Source organism: Ursus americanus, chromosome 10, assembly GCF_024610735.1.
Source record: "Ursus americanus isolate L20-20 chromosome 10, mUrsAme1.1.p, whole genome shotgun sequence".
Classification (NCBI taxonomy): domain Eukaryota; kingdom Metazoa; phylum Chordata; class Mammalia; order Carnivora; family Ursidae; genus Ursus; species Ursus americanus.
The window spans coordinates 49,867,253-49,892,592 of record NC_142136.1 but is presented as its reverse complement, the minus strand read 5'-3'; the positions used below and the strand labels follow the sequence as shown (position 1 = coordinate 49,892,592).

The 25,340-nt window shown below is 37.3% G+C and overlaps 1 protein-coding gene across 6 annotated transcripts in view; it reads left to right on the top strand.

The window, feature by feature from the left end:
• Positions 1–25,340, top strand: part of ELF1 (E74 like ETS transcription factor 1) — a 102,455-nt gene that overhangs the window by 67,338 nt on the left and 9,777 nt on the right. For 5 of the 6 annotated variants that reach the window (XM_045811054.2, XM_045811056.2, XM_045811053.2 and 2 more), the window contains 5 exons: positions 11,090–11,270; positions 16,450–16,557; positions 18,155–18,322; positions 23,846–23,929; positions 24,643–24,835. In XM_045811054.2, coding sequence (XP_045667010.2) covers positions 11,090–11,270; positions 16,450–16,557; positions 18,155–18,322; positions 23,846–23,929; positions 24,643–24,835 — 734 coding nt within the window. The remainder of the gene's footprint in view (positions 1–11,089; positions 11,271–16,449; positions 16,558–18,154; positions 18,323–23,845; positions 23,930–24,642; positions 24,836–25,340) is intronic. The other variant, XM_087865111.1, reaches the window with a different exon arrangement.

The window sequence follows — 25,340 nt, the reverse complement described above, 5'->3', positions numbered from 1 at the left end:
AAACAAAAACAGGATTTAGGAAAAACTTCCTTTTACCTTTAGGAGAGTAACTACAGGGAAGCTCAAGGAAGTGGTAGCTCCTCCCCCTTTCCATGCCCCAACATGTGGGCACATTCAGAAATAACTGGGTATTGAAGATTTACCTGGGAAATGGTTTGTTAAAAAGTGGTTGATTTGTGTGCGTTCAGATCCCTACAACCTCAGCATAATATTGAATTCTGGGAATTGATATTTCTTGTCAATTAAGAGTCTGTGACACGTGGCATTAAAGAGTATCAGCTCGGGAACCAGCAGCCACCACTTACTAGATGTGTGACCTCAGACAAGTTTTAAAATTGCTCTGAGCTTTGATTTCCTCCACCAAAAATGAAAGAATTGCTTGCCAAAGTTACGAGCATTCATTGTTTGTGTAAAGTATTTGACAAGAGCCTAGCACAAAGGAAGTGGTCAATAAGTGTTACGGTTACTGTTATTAATGATCTGAATTAAAGAAAAGGTGTTAAAGTTTGTTGTGTACCACTGTGTACTCTGTATTACTCAATTGTTTGGGATAAATTAGGTAATGAAGTCAGGTTTTATATTTTGAATACCAGTTAGACAAATTCATTCAGCACTTTTTTTTTTTTTAATGTTTTCTTAGTTTTCTCTTTGCTGGCTTGGCTCTAGGATAAGCCAATAAGCTCGTCATTCAGGATTTTGAAAATCCGGCAGATTAATTCTGTGGGGAAGCACTCTCCTTTAACATTATAACATATTAAGTTTGTTTCAACATAGTTTGACCTGGAGTTGTTCAGGTTTTTTTTGGAGTGACTCTAATTTCTGTCATTGCCTGTGATTGGTTGGTGTAACTGTTCCATTCTGGAAAAGGCTTTGTTGTAGCTTAACTGTCTATATTCAGGAATGTCTGCCTCATTTTATTCTATGATTCTTACATATTTATATAAGATTCTTGTCAAAGTCCATCTTGTAGAAGTAGGAATTCCCTCTTTAATTATGATTTCACTTAAATTTTTTGAGTTATATATAGAATCCGCCTGTTTAAAACATCAATCTGGTAGTGGTGTTGATTTGTAACTAAACATTTAAACCTGGTTAAAATTTACTATATACTATAAAATATACTCCCAATATCTACCTTTTTTTTCTTTTAATTAAATCTCATAACTGATTCTGTTCACACTTGGGGACACCCATACACACACACCCTCTTAACCCAGCAATGTATTAAACTTTTAAAATGAGCACTCTAATAAGAAAACCAAAATTGTTTTCAGTGTCTGTTGTACTTTTTGAGATGCATGGCCAAGTTGTAATTTATCCTGGCTGAAAAAAGAAAAATCTGGGCAAAGACTAAAGGCGGCCAATAGTCATGAAAGACCTAAACTGGGATTAGATTTAGCCAAGTCAACTCCATAGGGATTTACAGTGGAATTTTAAACATAATCTGGGGGAATTCTGTAGAAAAGACCATTTTATTTAGACCTTTCTATGTTTCATGGTACTGTGCAAGAGAGAAGCTAGGCTTCTTCTGAAACACTCCTCTCTGCTGTGGCCAACAGAAATAAAACAACTTCATTATGTATGTATCTTCAAGCTTTATAACTGAGATGAAACTTTTATCATGACCATAATTTATCTATAGGATCCGGTACTCTTATAGTCTATCCTAGTGCTTAATCTTGTGGAGTTGGGAGTCAGATTGCCTGGGTTAGCGTTTCAGCTCTGCCTCTTCCTATCTGGTTGACCAATGTCAGTAAGAGAGCACAGTGCTGGGGGGATTGACTGGGATAAGCCGTATGAAGTGCTTAACAGAGTGGCTGCTTCACCTCCACCACCACGTTAGGAAATCCATGTTATTTCAGTTTTATTCATCATTTTATTGAGGAGACTGGAGGACATCACTCTATACAGCACTGTGGTAAATTTTTAAATCCGATTAAGAAAGTACTTTGCAAACTATGTTAATTTCCAGAGATTTGAATCCCTTTTATACTAAAGCCACTGGCTATAACATAATATTTATCTACATCATGATGTTTATAAAAAATACACAATCCATAAAAAACCTAAGATATTGAAGAAAGAGAGCCTTTGGGAAGTGAGGGGACTGATAGAAGCATATATTTCCATTTCGTGCCCAGATGCTGTTTTGCAAGTTAACCTCCATGCTGAGAATACATGGCCTGCTCTAGTCATGAGTGAAGTGTAAAAATATTTCCTAACATTTCATAGAGCCCTTTATAGTTGCCAGTGTCTTTTCCACATACGCTTTGATTCCCACAAATTATGCTGTGATGGAAATACTCTTCATTTCCTATTGTAGAATATTATTACTGGATAGCTAGAATAACTATTTTAGAGTCTCGTAATAGATTCCTAGGGCAGAGTTACAAAGGCACCTGGGGTACTGTTCAAAATAGCCTACCCTATTCACTAAAGATATTTGGATCCCAATTCTGATTTAATAACATTGTTTAGAGTATCAGTGGATAATTTGTCTTATTAGCTGTTCATTTCTATACTCATTAGTTTTGCTAGTACTTGGCTAGTTTGTTTATATTTCTGTTAAGAGATAATTGCAGAACTCTGTGGGGATTTGATCTATCACTTGAGCTAGTGCACTGAAGTATTTCTAAGTTTTTAGAAGGGTAGTAATGAATATTTGGTGTTTTGTTTAAAATGAAAATGCGCTAATAATAAGACTGAGGAGATAGCCAGGAATAGTTCCCACATGCATAAAACTGGTAGGCCCAAAGAGTTTCATGGATGTTATTTTAAACTTTAATGAATCATTTAAACAGTTTCGATTCAGAGAAAGAAGTTTCCTAATTCATTTTTACAAAGCCAACATACATTTGATACCAAAACCTGGCAGAATGTGTACACACACATGAGGGATGGGTTAATCCCAAAATGCATATTTTGTTTAAATATAAGAGCTAGTATTTATTGTCTCTTACGTTTGCCAGGTCCTGTGGGCAATATGCATTTTTTCTTTTTTTTTAATTGATTTTATTAAATTACATGATGTTGGTTTAAAAAAATAATCCATAGAAGTTGAGCCAAAAGCTACTTCTCAAAGATGAAAATTATCTCCAGTTGTGAGGTTCTTTCTTTTTCTCTCGCTTGATAATTACACTTTTCTTTACATACTTGGGAGGAGGACGGCCCCACAATGGTGTCTATACAAAGCCATCTGAGATTTTTGCCATGAGACTCTGAGCATCCACTAAAACATTTTACCTATAATTTATAAAAGAAAGTGATTCTCCAGACTAGAAAGTCAAGATCAGTAAACCCGTTTCTCTAGATTTTCTTTTTAAAATACGCATATTTTTCCTTCAACTTTTTTAAAGAGTCTGTTTTAAGTTGATCTACTTTTCTTGTTTTTTTTTTTTTTTTAAGAGTTTATTTATTTATTTGAGAGAGACAGCCAGCGAGAGAGGGAACACAAGCAGGGGGAGTGGGAGAGGAAGAAGCAGGCTCCCAGCAGAGGAACCTGATGTGGGGCTCAATCCCAGAATGCTGGGATCACACCCTGACCCAAAGGCAGACGCTTAACGATGCACCACCCAGGCGCCCCTAAGTTGATCTACTTTTCAACTGGTTTGGTTAAGTGTGTCACACCTGGATGCAGTTGACTTAAAAATATTTTACTCCTTGCTGTCTCTTTCTAATTATTTTATTTTCATTCATTCTGACCAGTGCAGAATATTTGCTCTAGAGGTGACACAAAATGAGCAGACCTTTTAGAATTTCTAGAAGAAAGGAGGAGAGTATTTATTATTGAAGCCCAAGTTAGGACAGCTGTCCGGGATACACAGTCTTCACAAAGAGAGCGCTCTCGCATATTTTCTTTCGATCCTCTCCATAACCCTGTCCTGTGTGACAACTATTGTTATCCTCATTTTATGAATAAGGAGAGCCTTTGTAAGGAGGGATCTCGAGAGATTGAATGAGGAGATGAATGTTGCCCAGAAACACTACTGTAGAATGTGACAGCACCTGCCCTGGACTTGAGTCTTTGAATTGAGAAAGCCCAAGCTCTTATCCATTATGCTGGGAGAGACGCAAGAGAGAAAAAGAACCTCAGAGGAAAAAACGAATCTGGAAGAATATTACCTCAATCGTCTTTTATAGCGATTACATAAGTAGGATTTTCACTTTCCCCCAAATACATTTACATATTAAAATTTTTAAAAACTAGTTTCGGGTATTGCACTTTTGGCCAGGAAACCTGTGTTTCAGAAGTTAGACAGACGTGTTGGGCAGTAGGTCCTACAGCTACATAGACTTTTCTGCGTGTTTGCTAGAACTCCTTTTCATTTTCTTTTAAAATAAAGATCGATAAGCTCGTGTAAAGAGAGCTTGAGTCAGTCAACATAAGTATTCTCATTCACAGATAATGAAACTGTTTTAATGACACATTTTTTAAAGTATGCAGAGAATTCGGCTGTGAAGAAGCCTTCACAAAAACTGTGCTGAGCCTCAGAGATCTATCGCACAATCCTGGCTTATTTTATGTAATTGATCAATTCCGGAAATCATTCAAAATGTATTTGGGAATTGGTAACAGTAGTAGTTATTAGGTAGGGGAACTCTATGGAAAAGGGACAATAATGTTTTATATTCTTGGAATACGAGTGTGTTCATGCATAAATCTATTCCCCCAAACAATTTTTTTTTAAATGCACCATGGGAGCTTGTTTAAAGGATTTTTAATTTTAATTCATTTTGTTCACCAGTCACCCTAATTTTATGTGTGTACATCCACCTAGATGTGCCATGTCTAAAGATTTCCGTTAATTTTATCATGGCTTATACAAGGGAATCAAATGCCATCGTAGTATTTAACCTGGTTCCAGCACTGTTGCTGCCTTACCTCTGCCTCAGAACAATGCTCAGAGCTGAGAGAACTAGAGACCTTTTAAAGTTCCATTTCTCCCATCAGATGGACCTCTGCTTTTTAGACTTTTTATTGAAGCGTTTCCTACATACAAAAATATTTATCACAAATCGTAAGTGTACAGTTTGATAAATTGTCACAAAGTTGAACACGTATGTTTCAGCTTTTGCTTTTTGTTCAAGGGTAAATGTTGCTGAGACTAAATGGTTGAGCTGTGGTCACCACTTTTCTGGGAGGACTTCCTAATTAATAACAAAACAGAAACAAAAAACCATGCCTGTCAATGTGAGATTATAAGTTCCCCCCCAGCTTTATTGAGATGTAATTTATATGTACCATCATTTAAGTGTATGATATGATGATTTGATACATGTATATAAGTAGTGAGCCAAGTTTTAAGAGTGTTTATTTCTATCTAAGTCAACCGTTGAGGCACTTTATCATCAGATTGTTTTATTGAATGGTTACTATATGCCATGCAGCAGAACAAGTGATGCATTTACATGTCATGTCACTGAAATCTTACAACAACTCTAGAAGTTATCCTCATTTAAATAGACATGAACACGAAAGCCTAGAGAGGCTGAAAATTTTACTGGCACTCAAACACCTAGGGCACGGTGCAGTCTAGCCGTAAGTAAGGGTCATTCGAACTCTAGAGTCTGAGCAGTTACTATTACATCCTCTTTTCATCAGCTGTATTTTTAGTACATTTGCTTCATGGCAAGTATTGTCTGATCGTGTCCTGATAGACTGAGGTGTTCGGTTTTTGGTTTTCTGTTTTTGTTTTTTAAATCAAAGGTGAAGGAAATACTTTCAAAGCAGTGCCTTCGTAGGATGAGGCTCTGGGGCATCGTTCTGATCAGAAGATTAGGCCCAGGAATTGGTCTCAAAGATGCGTTTTCATAGCAAGCGAACTGTGTTTAGTGTGTATGTTTCTTCAAGTGGCCTTCGGCTGGGGAAGAGGGACGCCCCACCCCACTCTTGGTGTTGCCTTGTGTTGTGGCAAAGTGGTGGTGTAAATACTTGAAAATGTGCTCACCTTAAAAAATGGGAGTATCTGCATTGGGGAAGTTTTTAAAGACAGTTTTAAACTCATCTTTCTTTTAGGAAAACATTTGATGGATATTTCATTTTCAGCTATTTCATAGAGGATCTTGGCAGGATGTTTCACAACAACCGTGTTACCAGATTGAGCTCTGCTGTCAGGGAACCAGTTATTTGCAAGTTCTTTTTTTTTTTTTTTTCTTTTTTTAAATATAACCAAAGACTTGTTAAATAAACTTACTTACTTCATATAGTTGGAATCATGGTCCGTGGCTTCTTTCTTTCTTTTTTTTTTTTTTTTTAAAGATTTTATTTATTTATTCGACAGAGATAGAGACAGCCAGCGAGAGAGGGAACACAAGCAGGGGGAGTGGGAGAGGAAGAAGCAGGCTCCCAGCAGAGGAGCCTGATGTGGGGCTCTATCCCAGAACGCCGGGATCACGCCCCGAGCCGAAGGCAGACGCTTAACCGCTGTGCCACCCAGGCGCCCCAGTCCGTGGTTTCTTAAATATCCTCTTAGGGCCTTGGGTTGGGGTATACTGAGGAAAAAAGCAAGCCCAGTGAGGGCAGCAACATACATTGCTGTTGACAGATTGGTTGTTTTCCTTCTCTTTTTAACTTGGTGGTATTGCCACATATGTCATCAACCACAACAAATGGCAACTATATAGTGGGTGGTTGGTGTTGAAATTTGGGGAGCTCTTTCCTGCCAGAACTTGGTTTGATTTTTTTATTATAGCTGCTAAGAAAAAATTGTTAGTTTTGCTTTCAACACATGTGTTAAATTTACTTGAAGTTAATAGAAAGGAAACCTGGTATGTATTTTTCTCTCTGGAGTTGTTTAAGACCCTCCGTAAAGTTACACAATAGTTGAAAGCTTATCACTACAGCTTAATTTGCTTCTAGAAACTGTGGCTTTGAATACTCTGATCTTCAACAGATTGTAATCCCAAGAAGTCTCCCATCTCTCTTCCCACCCGTCATTTTGTGACTTATTTTGGTTCTGTTACAAAAACAAATGGGAATAGTCTGCAAGTGCCAAAAGATGTCATAATAAAGTAACTTTTTTTTTTTTTTGATTACTAGTATTTCAGACATTGGCGTAAATCAAGTTAACTCAGTTTAGGGAATATGGTTTTAAATTTTGTAATTCTTTATAGAGTAGTGGTTCTAAACCCTGCATGCACGTTAGAACCACCCAAGGAACTTTACATGCTCTGGTCACATCCCCAGATATTCCGACTTGTTTCCTCTCATGTAGGGTCAAGTATTGATATTTTTAGGTGATTTCCCAGTGTATGGTCAGCGTTGATAACCATTGGTAGAGTTAACTGGGGTTCTCTGATTCCACTAAAAGATACCAAAGAGAAGATGATTATTTAAACAAAGAGAGGTTTTAGAGATATTTGGAGATTTCTTTTTTTTAAGTAGCCAACCAAATGAAACATAGTATTTTTGTTAGGACATTAACAAAGTGTTGATACCTTCATTTCTTAAAAGGAGGTAACAGATCTTACTGCTAACTATGAGGAATATGGCCTTTTTATAAGTAGCTCTGGCCTTCCTGAAGTTCATCTTTTAAATAAATTTTGGGAAAGTTTCTGGTTGAAATTATGTGGGAAAAACTGAGGTGAATAAGATTTGGTGGTCTTCAGCAAAGAAAATAATGTCTAACCTTAATTTAGAAATAGTAACAAGAATATATAATCTTAATTGCCACAAACTAGCAAAGTCGTTTTGGGTAGAGGGAGCCAACTGTCAAATGATAGACTTAAAGCTAAATTAAATTGGATCCTGTTATGGGTTGAATTGCTCTCTGTACCCCCACCTCCCCACATTCATATATTGAAATGCTAATGCTTAATATCTCAGAATGTGACCTTATTTGGAAACAGGTTGCTACAGACGTAATTAGTTAAGATGAACTTATACTGGAGTAGAATAGGCCCCAATCCAATATGATCAGAGTCCTTACAAGAAAATGTGGACACAGACACATACAGGGGAGAACACCATGTGAACATGAAGACAGTCATCTGTGAGCCAAGGAGAGAGGCCTGGAACAGATCCCTCCCTTATAGTCCTCAGAAGGAACAACCCTGCCAACACCTTGATTTCAGATTTCCAGCCTCCAGCACTGTGAGACAACAAATTTCTGTTGTTTAAGCCGCCCAGTCTGTGGTGTTTTGTTACAGCAGCTGTAGTGAACTAATACAAGTCCCAGTAATTTATTCATTTTAAAAATGTAAATCTAGGAAAATATAACATTTGAAATTTTGCTGTGCCTTCATTTAGAGGTTGGGAACCATTTCTCGATCAGGAATTTTAGAATGTGTGGTTATAAAAGTTTTAGGTTCCTGGTAACTCAGACTTGAGCCAGTTAGTTGCTAATCACTCAGTATAAAAGGGAGGAATTTATCCTGAGCTAGAGTTTCTGGCATGTGTATTTTCCTTCCATTTGTGTTAATAGAGGGGGAGATTTTTTTCCATACCTGAGAGGGGCTTCCTGGATGTATTTTGTATATACAGATTCAGGCCTGTTACCTGACATTTAGAGTTGGTCTGTTTGTTGTATATGACTTAATAGCACCCTGGAGAAATTAGAGATGAACAGCTTTGAATATACATCTCCATTTCAGTGGAACAGAAAAGAATAGCCCACGCTTTTCATGAATGGCTAAGCACGGCTGAGTAGGGAGTGATCCTGGGAAGTCCCTATCTATGACCCACGACAAAGGTCATAATAGACTCAGATTGGAGAAGCCCTGCAAATGATGATATAGAAAGTCATACCTTAAACACAACACAGCTCCTTACCTTTTCTGTTTTTTTAAGCAGAGCCAAGTAAATATGCCAGTAAAACAAAATGGCACCATGTTTAAGGCTAACCATAATAGTGTACAGACAAAGAACATACAGACCTTTTCAGTTAAGGTTCTACCTCAGGAGTCCGTTTCAGTTAAGGTTCTACCACTTACTAGCTATATGACTTGTGGTAAATTATTTCCCTTCCCCTTGAGCTTGTATTTTCCGATGTAGAAAACAGATAATCCAGTGTATTTCCCCCATAGGATTTTGAGATGATTAAATAAGATGGTAATTCATAAAGCAATCAGCAGAATACCTGGTGCATGTTAGGTGCTAATAAATGTTAGTTAACAGCACTAGCAGAGGCAGCAGGTGAGCGGCCCCTGTGCATGCTAAACCCCCCCCCATTTAGTCCGTAAAAATGAATCTCTTCTATTGTAATGTTATATACTTCATTTTAGCATCCATGCCTTAACACATCTTAACAAAACAAAACCTAGAAGTGCCCTTAGGATCAGCTAGTGCTCTTCTTTCATTTAAAGTGAGGAAAAGGGGGGCGCTTGGGTGGCTCAGTCAGTTACGCATCTGCCTTCTGCTCAGGTCATAATCTCAGGGTGCTGGGATTGAGTTCTGCATCCAGCTCCCTGCTCAGCGGGGAGTCTGCTCCTCCCTCTCCCTCTGCCCCTCCCCCTGCTTGTGCTCTCTTGCTCTCAAATAAATAAAATCTTTTTAAATAAATGAATAAATAAAGTGAGGAAAGTGACAGTAGGATTAGAGAATGCCTAGGTCTCATGATTCATAGTCTTTCTTTTTTACATGTTGCTACTTTCTAAATCACAGAACCATGTGTCCCTTTTCATTATTTTCCCTCCCTTTTTTTTCTTTTTTCCTCCTTTTCATTCTTGAGCTTTTTGCTTCAAATATCTGTAGTTATTTAAAACTCGAGAACTGTGTAGATTTAGATAAAACTTTGGAGATATCCCTCGTAATATACATACCTGTAACATTCACTACTCCAAATTTCAGGAGCCAAATAGATTTGGTTTCATTTGGGTGAGGACTCCTTCTGGAAATTGCTTTGACATGCCTCTGTCTCTGACTTCGTGGGTGACCTTGGGTAAATTTCTTAATCTAATTCTTCCTTAGCCAATGGGTGGAGGTATGATAAGCCCTATTCTTACCTGATGCATAGAGTTGTTGCAGCATAAAATGAAATCATGTGAAAACTAACTCAGTTCTGGGCCTGGCCTCATTAGAAGACTAGCAGCTTAACCTTGAGCTCTTAAGAGAGAAGTAGTGTCTCAACAAGCACATGTTCATGTAGGTTGGATTGCGTGTGCCACATTCACCTCTTAAAAAAGAGAAAAGGAAAGTCCAGTGACTGTGCTTTGCTTTGGCCATTTTATAGACTTCCTCGCGCGTGTGTGTGTGTGTTTTAAAGTGCAATGTGTGAGCCTCCTACTTTCTGTTTTAAAACTTATGATTTGGAGAGTCAGTTACTTCTAACTTCCTCTTTTCTGAAATAGGAAGAAACATTTTGAAATAAAATCCAAATATGTTCAAGGGTTATTAACCATAAATTTCAGTGTCAGTATTCATGAAGGCACAGATAGTATTGTTTAGCACCTGTGATATCTCAATGTTTAATTGAAGTAGTTAAATTCTTAAGAAAGAAGTAGCATTTAACCTCAGTGTGCAGTGCTACAAACATGTTAATTGTACTCCGTGTATAAGGTAATATTCATGTATTTAGGAAATATACACTGAATTATTTAGGGTTAAAGGAGGAGTGTCTACCACTATCAAACAAATCAGAAAAAAATAGAAATAATGTAGAACGATAGTGATAGACATGATCAAAAATTTCATGATCTTATGACTAGATAGAAAATGAAAGTTAATTTTCCCGTTTGAGTCAAAAGCTACTGTTAAACACAGCCTGTGTGCCAGTGACAATGTAATATTTATTAAGCTTCTGTGGTTTTTTCCTGTCAAACTTTTGTTGAGATTTTATGTAATTGTACATTTCATTTGTATGACACTCTTTATGAGTTAATGATATTAGGTTTTTTTTTTATTTAATGTGGTTTAAAAGTATGCTTTTATAGGATTTTCCAATGAAACCTCGGTTGTTAAGAACCAAGGTTGATAATAAAAGTTTTATTTGGTCTTAATAGATATATATTCTCTGCAGCCCAGAAAGATTGTCAGGATTTAAGTAGCTGATGATAGAAAAACTAAACTGATGTCCAATATAAAATATTTTTTGGTTGTATTTAACAAAAGCAAACACTTTGTTAATCCTTGTTTCTCCCTCACCCCTCCCAGCTTGGTGACCCAGCTATTTTTCCTGCTGTAATTGTGGAACATGTTCCTGGTGCTGACATTCTCAATAGTTACGCAGGCCTAGCCTGTGTGGAAGAGCCTAATGACATGATTACTGAGAGCTCCCTGGATGTCGCTGAAGAAGAGATCATAGATGAGGACGACGACGACATCACGCTTACAGGTGTGTGTGCCTCCGGCAGCACCTTACCTCCGCCTAGTTTTGGGCAGTTCCCTTGCCCTGTGATTTTGGGGGCATAAGAAGTCCCTAACTTGGTTTCAAGAAACTCCATTACCTCAGAGGCCAGAGCAGGGAGAAGGAAATTATATTTTCTTCCTCATCTACCTGTGTCGTGTAGTGCTTTCTCACCTCCCCTTCCTTCTTTCCTAAATGTATTGAGACGAATGTGACAAAATAGAGGCATATAAGAAGAACCAGACCGCCTGAACTTGTCAGGTATTCACCAAACGCTTCTTATATGGCACTCTCTGTATTCTTTTTTTTTAAGATTTTATTTATTTATTTGACAGAGAGAGAGACAGCCAGCGAGAGAGGGAACAGAAGCAAGGGGAGTGGGAGAGGAAGCAGGCTCCCTGTGGAGCAGGGAGCCTGATGTGGGACTCGATCCCAGGACCCTGGGATCACGCCCTGGGCCGAAAGCAGATGCTTAACGACTGAGCCACCCAGGCGCCCCCACACTCTGTATTCTTAATAACAATGAGAAATTGTTTGCAGGGCAAAATACAGCAATGTTTTTCTTTTATTGCTGTCACAGGAAGCAAAATAGGAGGCCATGACCCAAATGTAGGGTAAGGTGCTAGGGTTTAAAGAAGATTTCTCTTCTCATTGAGTCAGAACTAGTAACATGTTTGAAATGTGAAGAGTTCATGGTGTGAGGTGGTGAGTAATGCTGTTTTCATCAGTTTTAGAATTTGGTCTGTACATTTGTATTTTTATACATGTACATTGATCTGTCTTGGCCAGAGGTGTTGGAGCTGTTGGGGAAAATTAATTATTTGGAAGCAAAGGTTATTTGAATATTTATTCTTAAATTAAAGAAAATAGAAAATTAACATTAGTCACAATGTTATTAACTAAACCTACACTTTATTTGTATGCCAACCATTTCAAACTAATGACCTTTTTCTGTTTCAGTATCCTATCTATAATCTTACTCTACATTTAATTATTTCTTCTTAGTCTCTTCCAGTCTATAACAGTTTCTCTGTCTTTCTTTGTCTCTCAGTAACCTTGACACTTTTGAGGAGTGCTGGTCAAACATTGTAGTATGTCCCTCAATTTTGTTTGGGTGGTATTTTGTTATGACTAGACTGAGATAATGCATTTTGGGCAAGAATACCACCAAAATGGCATTGTCTTCTCAGTGCATCATACTAACATACTGGATTATTTTTAAAAGTTCATTATCTCATTTAATTCTCACAACAGAAAAAAAGATTAGGTTAAATGAAATGACTTGCTTAAGATCACACACCAAGTGACTGAGTCTCCACTAGTAACAACAACAAACAGCGCTTAGTTTTGTATTGTCCTCTGTTCTTTACAAAACATGTTCTGCTATAGTCACATTTTTTGTTCAGGGGAACCCAGTGGAAGTTTTTTTGATAAATCTAGACTTATCAGATTTTTCCTTACCAATTAGGGAATTAGATTACTCAGATGAGAAGTTTCCATTCATTACTGATGGTGAGTTACGTGTTTTGTACAACAGAATGACCATCGCTATGCAGATAGATATCTGTTGTGTAGCTAGTGAGTTTTTTACAGTATATTCTGTGGTAACTTCTAGATGCCTTAGCGTAGGGCTACACTGTCTCTGTAGGTTGGGAATGAGGGTCTCCCCTGAAGGGGGTGTTTATTCCCAGTTTTAGTCATTAGGGTGGTCCTCAGAGAAGAAAGAGAGACTGGGGAAGCAGATCTTAGATCTTTAGGAGAAAGAATTACTTCTTTCTTTCAGTATTTCACTCTCTTGGGCTTGAACTTGAAGATAGCTGATGGCAAAATGCAAACAGACTCCTTCCTTCCTGGAAAATAGAACTGGTATTGAATGGGTCTAGAGAACAAGCCATATCTTGAAAACCAGATTTCTATTTGCATATTTCTTCTTCCTCCCCTTTCTTGTTTCCCAACCTGAGCCTTTAACTCTTCCATCCTTGTTTGAGCAATGACATAAGAAACCAAAGAACTCTGGAGCCCTCCTAAGTTCAAAGTAAGAGTGGAAAGAATGTTGTGCTTTTCAGAAACTGCAGGGGGAAAGGAGAGAGGGAAAGAAGAATTTATAAACTGTACATGTGAATCCGAGGTAGTACTTCAGATAATGTAAAGGAATTGTTAGTATTTTTAGGTATGACAATAACATACCATACATACGCTAAAATATTTAGAGATGAAATACGGTGTCTTAGATTCCTTCAGAATAATCTGGGGAGTGGGTGTGGAGTGTGTGTGAGAGAACTTTGGGAGCAGTAATTGGAGTAGGAATGAAAGAAGATTGACCTTATGCTGAGAGCGGGTATGTGAGAATTCATTATACTATGTTCCATAATTTTTATTTTTGTTTGAAATTTTCAATAATAAAAAGATTGATCTATTTTTATGGATATGAGGCTCATATTAGACTGCAGGTGTCATTTGTATGCCCTGATTTCAAATTTTCATGTTCATTGCAATACTTTCATTTTTATGATTGGTTGATCTCATATCAAATTTGATATATATTCGAACCTATAAAATACATGTATAATAGTAAAATACCACTTTCATCTGTTTGTATGTTAAGAGTTCCACATAAGGTTTCATTTGGAAAAAGGTTATGGTGTTAACAATTTTTGAAAATCATTTGACCATGAGTTCTTTGTATGTGGAGATTGTTCTCCCATTGCCACTCTTTGAAGATCTAAAAGTAAAATTATTAACAGAGATGGTACAAATACTGTTTCTCAAATAGAAGGTAACCACGATGACTACATTGATTAGTAAATCTTGTCTTTTAAATAATACTAGTATGTGTCTCTTCATATGTATACTTGTCTGTTTTTATAAGGTCAAACGCAATTTTTAGTAATTTATAATAACAACAAATGCATTTAATAAATTATTCCTAAGTTATTATGGTATCAATGCTTTCTGTTCTTGGTATAAATAGATTTTAACTAGTTGCTAGATCACAGCTAATCTGTTACAAAGAAGTTTTAAAATGCATGTATGAAAAGCTTGTGGGGTTTATTATTGCCAGAAGAAATTTTTGTCATCCATTTAATGAAAGGCTAACATGTTCTTTGTTCTTAAAAGCTCGATGTACTTTTTTGGTTTTCTTTCCTGTTCCATGTAGGACCTACCCATTTATTTTGCTTTTCTCAATCTAAGCACTGCAGCTGAATGGAATAAACAAAGTTCTACAAGCTAACATTGATACTAAACATATTTAACTTGCCTCCTATTTCTGAAATGCAGAAGGTGACATGATTTCTGTATATAGCTGTGGAATGATTTCTACTGTATAGTAAATTAAAAAGGCAAGGGTCAGGTAGCATAAATAGTATATTACTTTTTATTTAAGATAGGAAAAAGTGTATAAATGATATCTGTCTTTGCTTATATTTTAAAAATAGAAAGATAAACCCCAAAACTAATAAAAATGTTTTCTTACAGGGAAAAGGAAGGGACAGGGATGAAAGGTAGATTTTCTAAATGTACTTTGATTTGTCATTTTTACTTTGGAACCCTGTAAACATTTAACATAATTATAGACCAACACTATGTCCAAAAGAGGAAGAATTAGCAATCTAAAAATTGAAAGCACACTAACACAGATGAACCTAATTACATTATTGAGGCGTGGCATAACCATATAGAGAAGCTTTACTTAAAGTGATTTTTTTGGGCAGTGCCTGGGTGGCTCAGTCAGTTAAGTGTCTGCCTTCAGGGCTCAGGTCAGCTCAGGTCATGATCCCAGGGTCCTGGGATTGTGCCCCACTTGGGTCTCCCTGCTCAGCAGGGGTCTGCTTCTCCCTCTGTGTGCTCTCTCTCTCAAGTAAATAAATAAAATCTTTTAAAAAAAGATAAAAGTGATTTTTAAAAAGATTTTATTTGTTTATTTAGAGAGAATGTGAGTGGGAGAGGGGCAAAGGGAGAGGGAGAAAGAGAATCTTAAGCAGGCTCCATGCCCAGCCTGGAGCCCACTATGGGGCTCGATCTCACGACCCTGAGATCATGAGCCGAAGCCGAGAGTCAGACACTTAACTGACTGAGCCACCCAGGTGCCCCTAAAGTTATTTTTAAGGCTGTGCATTTCTTAACAGGAAATAGCCTAAAAAGCAAAGAATAAAATAAAGCTGCTAAGGAATCTTAAATTGTTTTCAGTAATTACAACTTGTGTGAATGTGTGTATATGAGAGATAAATTAGGGTAAAATCAAATAAATAACAAAGTTAATCTAGTAAGAAGCCAAGATTTATAGAGTAAAATTGGATATATAAGTGTTAAATTGCAAAGTTAGATAAAAATTTTATAATCCTATAAATTCTATATAAATACATGGTATAAATATATAATTCTAGAAATAAATTCTGTAACACTAAATTTGAATTGAAAATATTAGTATGAACTCATGATCTATTTTCTTCTTTAAAAAAACAAAAAATATTTTTTTAGCCAAACATAGGACAACTTAAGCATTAATAAAGACAGTAACTAATGGATTGAAGTATATCTAATATGTTTATTTTTTAATTTATTTTTTATTTTTAAAAAATTCATTGATTTCTTTTAGAAAGAGCGGGGGGAGGGGCAGAGAGAGAGAGAAACCCAAGAGGACTCTGCTCTGAGCATAGAGCCCGACGTGGGGCTCAATCTCAAGACCCTGAGATCTCATGACCTGAGCCCAAGCCAAGAATTAGATGCTTAACTGACTAAGCCACCTAGGTGCCCCTCCCTTTTTAAAAAAGATTTATTTATTTGAGGGAGAGAGAGAGAGCACGTGCATGAGCGGGGGGAGGGGAGAGGGAGGGAAGCAGTAAAAAAACGAGACATAGAGGGGCGCCTGGGTATCTCAGTCAGTTAAGCTTTCCCAGTCTTGATCTCAGCTCAGGCCTTGATCTCAGTCAGGGTTGTGAGTTTAAGCCCCGTGTTGTGCTCTATGCTGGGGTGGCCTATCTAGAGTCTACTAAGAAAAAAGAAGTAGAGAAATATTTAATAGTCCTATTCAGGATTGGTTTTTATCTGTTGATACAAAGTATGTACATAAGCCCAAGCATTAAGTGATGTTCAAGAGATCCAAGTCTGTGTTTTCGAGCAGCAGAGGTCTTGTAGCTAACTCGTGTTTTCGTCAAATGTATCGTAGTTGAAGCGTCCTGTCCAAATGGGGATGAAACGATTGAAACTATCGAGGCTGCTGAGGCACTCCTCAATATGGATTCTCCTGGCCCTATGCTGGATGAAAAACGAATAAGTGAGTGGTCATGCACCATGACTGTTCATGGTAATATACTTGGGAAAGTTCTTCTTGCCATCATTCTCTGTTAGATGGCAAAGACCTAGAGACCAGAGATCATGTTTGGTATGTTTTGTGTCCCCACCGCACTTTAAAGTACAGAACTAGTTGAGACACCTTTGCTGAAGTATTCTGTTAAACAAGAGTTTTGTGTTTTTTTTTTAATTGAGGAGTGAGACCTTTAGGAATAAAAATAATGTATTTAGTTGTCAAATAGCAGATTAGCTAGAATTTATTCTTGTAATCTCATTGGTGAAAGTATTAGGGCATTTACAGCCCAAACTATTATAATTTAATGATCTGTATGAGTATTCATCAGTGAATAGGCAAAAATTCATTGAAAAAATTTCTACCACCTCATGGCAGAAAATTCACTGCCACGTTTTGTTTTTGTTTTTTTTTTAAGATTTTGTTTATTTATTCGACAGAGATAGAGACAGCCAGTGAGAGAGGGAACACAAGCAGGGGGAGTGGGAGAGGAAGAAGCAGGCTCATAGCGGAGGAGCCTGATGTGGGGCTCGATCCCATAACGCCGGGATCACGCCCTGAGCCGAAGGCAGACGCTTAACCGCTGTGCCACCCAGGCGCCCCTCACTGCCACGTTATTGATCTGCTTTTAAATCCATGTTCTCCTTTGAGTTTTTCTGACAAAGCGTCAAACTCATAAAATTATTACTAAATGAGTTTAAGATGTGGTTGAGTATTTTCTGTATGCACAGCAGTGCATTAGGCAATAATGTGATACACAAATGAACAGATAACTGTTTTTTCCCCCCTCAAGTTTACAGATTAATTTTGAAGGTAGTTGTTTATGTAAAAGCCAAAAATAAAGGCCCTGGGAAGGATGGCAAAGTGTTCTGGAAGAAAAGAGTACTCTGGCTGAGAATGTCAGAGACAGGCTTTATGGAAGGAATGTTTTCACCTGGGCTATAAAAGACAAATAAGCTTTTAGTGGAAAGAGGAGCTAGGGACTGGCATTTAAGGTAGAGAGAATGGGTTGAGCCAAGAAGACAGACCTGTAAAAAAAGAGTGAAATGTTTGAGATAAAAATGCTTTGGTGTAGCTGAACTGTAAGCTTCATGGTAGGCGGGAGATGAGAGTGGAAAGGTAGGTTTGATCTACATTGTGCAAGCTTCAAATGGCAGGCTGTGGAGTTTGGGTTGTTCTTATTATTAGTTTTTTCCTCTATATAAACTATGCAAAAAGTCAGTTTTATTTTTCTAAAAATTTTCAGGGCATAAAGTTTTGTGTAGAAGAATTATATGGTCAAATCAGACTTAGGTTTCCGAGAATAACTTTAGTAACAATGAGAGAAGAATGGAGAAGAGAAACAAGATAGATTGGCGAGAGGAAGTCAAGTAAGAAGGGCATTAAATTAGTCCTATCAAGCCTGTCTGACTTGGGGTGCCTAATTTAGGACAGCAGAAATAAAATGGACTAGATTTCAAGATTTTATTTCTACTTTAATCTTCATAGAAATAGGAAATTGTCTGATGAGATTATTTTGATTTATAATACAAAGTTGATTATAATTAGTTGATTTTATTTCCATTAGATAATAATCTATTTAGTTCATCTGAAGAGGACATTGTTGCTGCCCCCATCACCCATGTGTCCGTCACACTAGACGGGATTCCTGAAGTGATGGAAGCTCAGCAGGTTCAAGAGACATATGCACGCTCGCCAGGGGCATCATCACCAGAACAGCCTAAGAGAAAGAAAGGTGGGTGGTTAATTTGTTTAGGGCTAACAGCCCAGTTTTGATGCGGAATCTAAATGTAATTTTTATTCAAGGATATTTGTACACCAGTTAAAACTTACATAAGAAGAAGTGAGGGTACAAGACATAAATTAAAAGGTATAGATCTTCATATTAGATTATTTGGTGTATCTCACGGAATAGGGCTTTCCAACTTTTTAAAGCCTCAATCTTTTATCTAAACCCTTTTATCCAAATTCAGAAAGAGCTTGGGTAAGGGCACTTAGCTTCTAGCTTCCGTCCACAGGGCGTAGTTTGAAAACCACCAGCATAGATTCCGATGTAAGATTCCAGTGGGAAAAATAATGAGTTGGAAATCAGCAGGTAAGTAATTGAAGAGGAAAATGTTAGATTTTAATTAGATTTAAATTTCAAAGGGAATTTTTCACTCTTCACTCATTAGGACCATGTCTGCATTCTAAAGTCTGACACTCTTCCCATTTCATTGCCTTCTGATTCTCCTCCAGTTTGTGTAATATTTTTTTTTCTTTTTTTTTCTTTTTTCCTTTTTTTTTTTTAATTTTTATTTTGTTATATTAGTAGTTTGTGTAATATTTTGAGTTTAATATCTTGGTTAATCACCAGCCACCCAGTAACCTAACTCCACATGAAAGTAAGGGGAAGTCCAGGAGCCCAAAGTGAAGAGGAAAATAAAAACACTAAGAGTGAGCTGAGGCCGCAGCATCTCTGAAGGGATGAGATGGGTACGTCAGTTTGATTGCCCATGCAGAGGCAGACGCTTATGTCTTGGTCCAGTGCGAGATGAGGGATTAGAGACTTCAGCATGTCATTGGGATCCTCCCGGGAAAAACAGTCCACTCACTGGCACAGAACAGGTATCAAGGAAGTTTGTATTTCTCAGCTGGGGCTCTGAGTGGAAAAATTCTTTCTGTCAGAATTCATAATGGTAGGCTTACATAATCTAGGTTTATGATCAGATTTTAACTATTACTGACTTCAGAAATTCCCAGGCAAGTAATTAACGTAAAAGTCACCCCAGACTAGCAGTAACTTTGGGGTCCTAGGCAGAAGCTCTTGTATAAAACTGCTCTGGCAAGTCATACGTTTAAACCCACGCTGACAGGATTTCCTCATGCCCTGTTGAAGGTGAGCTCAAATTGCAGTGTTACAGAATATGTAATAAGAGAATTGCTGAATGAGAAGTAGAAGACATAGAAGATTCTAGGATTAGTTCTCTAAGAACTTCAGTTAATAGAATTATCAAATAGAAACTTTCAGTGAGGGGCACCTGGGTGGCTCAGTTGTTAAGCGTCTGCCTTTGGCTCAGGGTGTGATCCCGGCGTTATGGGATCGAGCCCCACATCAGGCTCCTCTACTGGGAGCCTGCTTCTTCCTCTCTCACTCCCCCTGCTTGTGTTCCCTCTCTCGCTGGCTGTCTCTCTCTGTCAAATAAATAAATAAAATCTTTAAAAAAAAAAGGAAGCTCAGTGAATATGACTATAGTTATTAAGGCAAAAGAATGAAAAAGAAGGTCAACCATTACAAAATACCAGGTGGAACTTCCTCCTCTAGACAAGATGGAATACAGAACCTGATTTGGCAGTAATTTTGGGATATGACAACAAAAACAGAAATTAGTAAGTGGAACTACGTTAAACTAAAAAGCTTCTGCACAGGGAAAGAAACTATCAGCAAAATGAAAAGGCCACCTACAGAATGGGAGAAGATATTTGCAAGTTATATATCTGATAAGGGGTTAATATCCAAAATATATAAGGAACTCCTACAACTCAATAGCAAGAAAGCCAAACAATCTCACTAAAAAATGGACAGAGAACCTGAATAGACATTTCTCTAAAGAAGACCTACAGATGGCCAACGGGTACATGAAAAGATATGCTCAACTTCACTAATCGACAGGGAAATGCAAATCGAAACCACAGTAAGCTATCACCTTGCACCTGTCACAATGGCTGTGATCAAAAAGGCAGGAGATAACAAGTTGTTGGCAAAGATGTGGAAAAAAAGGAACCTTTGTGCACTGTTGGTGGGAATGTAAATTGGTACACCCACTATGGAAAACAGTATGGAGTTTCCTCAAAATGTTAAAACTACAAACACCCTGTGGTCTAGCAGTCTTCCTCCTGGGTGTATGTCCAGAAGAAATTAAAGTAAGATATCGAAGAGATACTGCACTCTCATGTTCATCGCAGCATGGAAAAACATAGATGGGCCTTGAGGGCATTATTCTAAGTGAAATGAGAGAGAGACAAATACTGTGTGCTGTCACTTACATGTAGAATCTGAAATAGCCAAACTCATAGAGGCAGGGAGAGATTGTGATTGCTGGGGGGCTGAGCAAATGGGGAGATGTCAGTCCGAGCGTACAAACTTCTCGTTACAAAATGAACAAGTTCTGGGGATCTAATGTACAGCATAGTAACTTTGGTAAACAATATTCTATTATGTACTTGAAAGTTGCTGAGAGAGTAATCTTAAATGTTCACACCCAAAAAACCAAGTAATTATTATGTGAGGTAATGGTATATTAACTAACCCTACTGTGGTCATTGTTTTACAACCTAGAAGTGTATCAAACCTTCATATTGTACACCTTAAAAATACACAATTACATGTCATGATATCTCAGTAATGCTGGGAAAAAATTTTAATAAACCCCCAGAACCTGGGTTTATCCTCCTATTAAAACAACTAAAATACAGACAAAATATATGAAACAGTGCCTCTAAAGACATCAGTCAACAAAAGCAAGTGATCCCTGAGAAACAGGAAACAAATGAGGTGAGCCCTATGAGATGACCCCACCTTACTGCGTGGAGACATTTTTTTTTTTAAAACAGTTTGGCAGTTTCTTTAAACATTTAATGCATACTTAACATGTGACCCGGCCATTCTTCTACTTAGTATTTACCCAAAAAAGATGAAGTCATACATTTCTAGAAAAACATCTGCATGAATGAATGTTCTTAGCACTTCTATCGGCAATAGCCCAAAACTTGAAACAACCTAGATGTCTATCGACTGCTGACTGGATGAACAACTTTGTGGTATATCTACTCAAGGAAATACCACTCAGCAATAAAACAGAATGTACTGTTGATACATGCAACAAAAGTGGATGAATTTCAACATAATTATGCTAAAGGAAAGAAGCCAAATTTACATATAATATATACGTAAATATATGTTTGTCTTCATATAAAATTGTGGGAACTGCAAACTAATCTATGACAGAAAATCTATCAGAAGTTGGCTGCCTTTGGATTGGGCAGAGTGGGAAAGGTATAAGGATTACAGAGGGGTACAAAGCACTTCTGGAGGTGAGGAATATGTTCACTATTTTGAACATAGGGATGGTTTCACAGGTCAAGACTTATGTTGGAAGATATCAAATTGTAGATTTTACACATATGCAGTTTCATTGTATGTCTGTTACACTTCAGTAAAGCTGTTTTTAAAGTGAAGGACTAATATCCTAATTAATAGTGGAAGACTGATGTGAGAAGGAGTCAAACAGAACACATAATATATGGATTAAACAGATTAGTCACTGTTTAAAAGAGCATTAGTGAGCTCCAACATAGACCTGATATGGAATAAAAAATATGAAAGGGTTTGAGATGTGAGGATTGAATGAAAAGGTCTACATGTTTAATCAAAGCTCCAGTAAGAGAGACCACGTAGAGCAAGGAAGCGGCAGTATTCCAAGCTAACGACAGAGTTTTCCAAAGTGACATTAATCTCAACATGGTGAGTCCTAGGTAGCATAACTCAAATCCAGGCCTAAATACATTATAGTAAAAATGCAAAACACCGCCCCCCAACCCCCACCCCCCAAAAAAGATGAGATGAACAAACCAGGGAGAAAGTACATTACTTGGAGAGGATTGATTTTTAGATTGGCAGCTTAGAAGCTCCCAGTAGAGGCTGGAAGTGTTGGGTATCTTCAAAGTATTGAGAAGAACTGTCAACCAAAAATTCTGTATCCAACTAACATAAAACTCACATGAAGGCATGCCACCTTGAATGGTAAGGAAGATGATGGAAAGGATGGATATTGGGTAGGTTTATCAGCTGTCACTGTCTTGACTAAAACTAGTGGTGAAAACAGTGGGAAAAAAGAAAATGATGTTATCGATCAGAAAAAGTAGGTAAATAGAAGGCATAAAATAAGGTGGCAGGAGGGCTAGGAGCTAACTGAAGTCTTTGCTCTTAATATTTGTTATCATTAACGCGGTCACCCAGAAGTATCTGCCTCATGAATGGTTCCCTGCAGATGTCTGCAGGCATGGAAGTGAAGATAGCTGGCGGACTGGGTTCTATGTTTATACATTAAGAGGGGCCTGAAGAGTGACTTTTTTGATCCACTTCTGATTCTTACCCTAACTTCAGAATTTTTCCTATTCGGTTTGGGGATGTGTTGTTACTAACCTTGTGGCATTAGGTCTAGAATTCTGATCTTCTAAGTTATTGCCCTATATTATCCTAACCCAGAATTCACCCTCGTGATCTAGACCAGAGAGAGTCAGCCTCAAGAATGTTGGGGTAAAGGGACACCTGTCTGCCTCACGCTATGGTAGAACAGGAGACTCTTGATCTTGGGTCTTGAGTTTGAGCCCACATTGGGCAGAGAGATTACTTAATTTAAAAAAAATGTTGGAGTAAAATATACTAAAGTATCCGTTTATGCTTACTTTTCATTGTTTTTCATGTGCAGAAAGGTAGTCTGTCCAGATGGCATGATCATCTCAGCATAAATCCTGGGCAAAATTCCACCAACTTGTGCTTCTAGATAAATGGGGCAAAAGAAGATCACAAACAAAGCTCGGGTCAGACTACAGTTAGCACCGTTGAAGTGGACTCAGAGATTGAATCATACGTTAACTGTAAAGTTTGTTTTGCTGTGAATTAAAAGGAGTATAGAAAAATGAGAGGTTTCAAAATACATGGGAAAGTGAAAGTTGACTATGTAGTTCACCAGAATTTTGCCTCACGCATTTTTTGTGTATCTAGAGTTTTGGGAATTTTCCAGTATTTAAGAATGACCTGTATGCGGATGGGAGAGAAGCTGAAAATTGACTTCTCTTATTGTAAAAAGCTTATATAACCAACAGACTGGTAAATCTGTATGGCTTACTTTTTGAGCCCAAGTCTTACCAACATCAGGAATATTCCCCCACATTTTTAAGAAAGCACCGTCAGTTTTGTTGCCTCACAATGTTTTAAACTTAACCTCACTTTTATAAGTGAGCCGACGTATCATTTCGTACACAAAAGCATTTGTGATCACACCTACACTAATGATAAATTTTCACTGAAGTTATTTTCCTTTTGAGTAAATAGCATTTTAGGAAACCAGTATGTGTGGTATTCTGTATATATATATAAAGTATTTGGCATATGAAATTTAGGATAAATGACCAAATAGCATTCATAAACAGCTAAATTGTCCATTTTCTCTCAATTTTGATGGCAAATCCTTACACAGAGCTGTTCTGTTTTCAGGGAGAAAAACGAAACCTCCACGACCAGATTCCCCAGCCACTACGCCAAACATATCTGTGAAGAAGAAAAATAAAGATGGTAAGGGTAAGTATGATAATTTCCTTACAACGCTTACAGGTCCGATAACATTTAGATTGCTGTAAAATACCTACATATCATAGGTAAAGTCCACCAGCTCTCTTGACTTATTGAAATGGATCTTCTTGCTGCCAAATGCTCATAAGGTACAAGTTGGCACCGTCTGTAAAGAGTCTGGTGATAATGGAGCCCAAGAAATCCATTTAAGAGATTTTTTTTAATGTACCTGTCAAAATAATCCATCCTTTAAGATTGAGCCTTTTGAAAGATTTCAGCAAGGTTAGCTTTTCAGTTCGTAGACACTTTATAACATTGTTTTGGAGTTCTACTATTTTCGTAACTGCTGCCCAAATTTGAAGAAAATTGTTAAGGTCAATCCACTGGCTGTGATATAAAGAGAACAACCATGGAAAGGTTTTGTACCACACTTCACTCGGTCTTTTATGTTATGGTTCTTAAAGAGGTAGGGAAAAAGTCATCTCAGAGTGCTTTCTTCTTAAGTCGTCTTCAGTCTAATTGCCAAGATTGCTCTGTCCAGATGTCTTATATGGGACGAATAAAAAGACCTATATTGAGACCCTAAAAATTATCACCCGTGCTAACCAAATTGTGTAATATTTTTGTATAATTATAGAGGGAACTGCCAAGACTTTTAGTTGGGTTTAATTTTGCTCTTTTCCAATGAAATTTTGGTCAAATAGAAATTGCTTTTGTTTCAGGAAACACAATTTATCTCTGGGAGTTTTTACTGGCACTGCTCCAGGACAAAGCTACTTGTCCTAAATATATCAAATGGACCCAGCGAGAAAAAGGCATTTTTAAACTGGTGGATTCTAAAGCAGTATCCAGGTTGTGGGGAAAGCACAAAAACAAACCTGACATGAATTACGAGACCATGGGAAGAGCTCTCAGGTACATGAAGTTTCTGTACCTCATTGTGTTAAGAATATTGTTTCCTAAATACTAAAAAGGTAGCTTCTAAAAAGGCAGAGGATTACAAAATTGGTGAATTTTATTATTGAAGTGCTAAAACTGCGCCACTTACAGAAATCAGTATGTATTTAAATTGAAATCTTATTCTGATCTGGGCAAATGTTTTTCTTTAAAAAAAAAAGTCTTCGTGCAAACCACAGATATTTTACTTAGAAAGGGATTAGAAAATGCAAACTGCCATAAATCCTGCCAAAACAGGAATTATAAATTGGCCACAGGGCTCATATGTTTTGAGCCGTTAACCTTGGATTCAGCACAAAATTAACAAGTAGTGGTAATGCAGGTACTTAATAAGAGGGTACATTTTTTAAATGTAAATTTCAGGTACGATCTGTATTATGTTGGAATAAATGCTTCAAAAATAATATAAGACATTGTGAACATTTTGAACTAGGTAGGGTATTCTTTCATTCCTAAACTCACT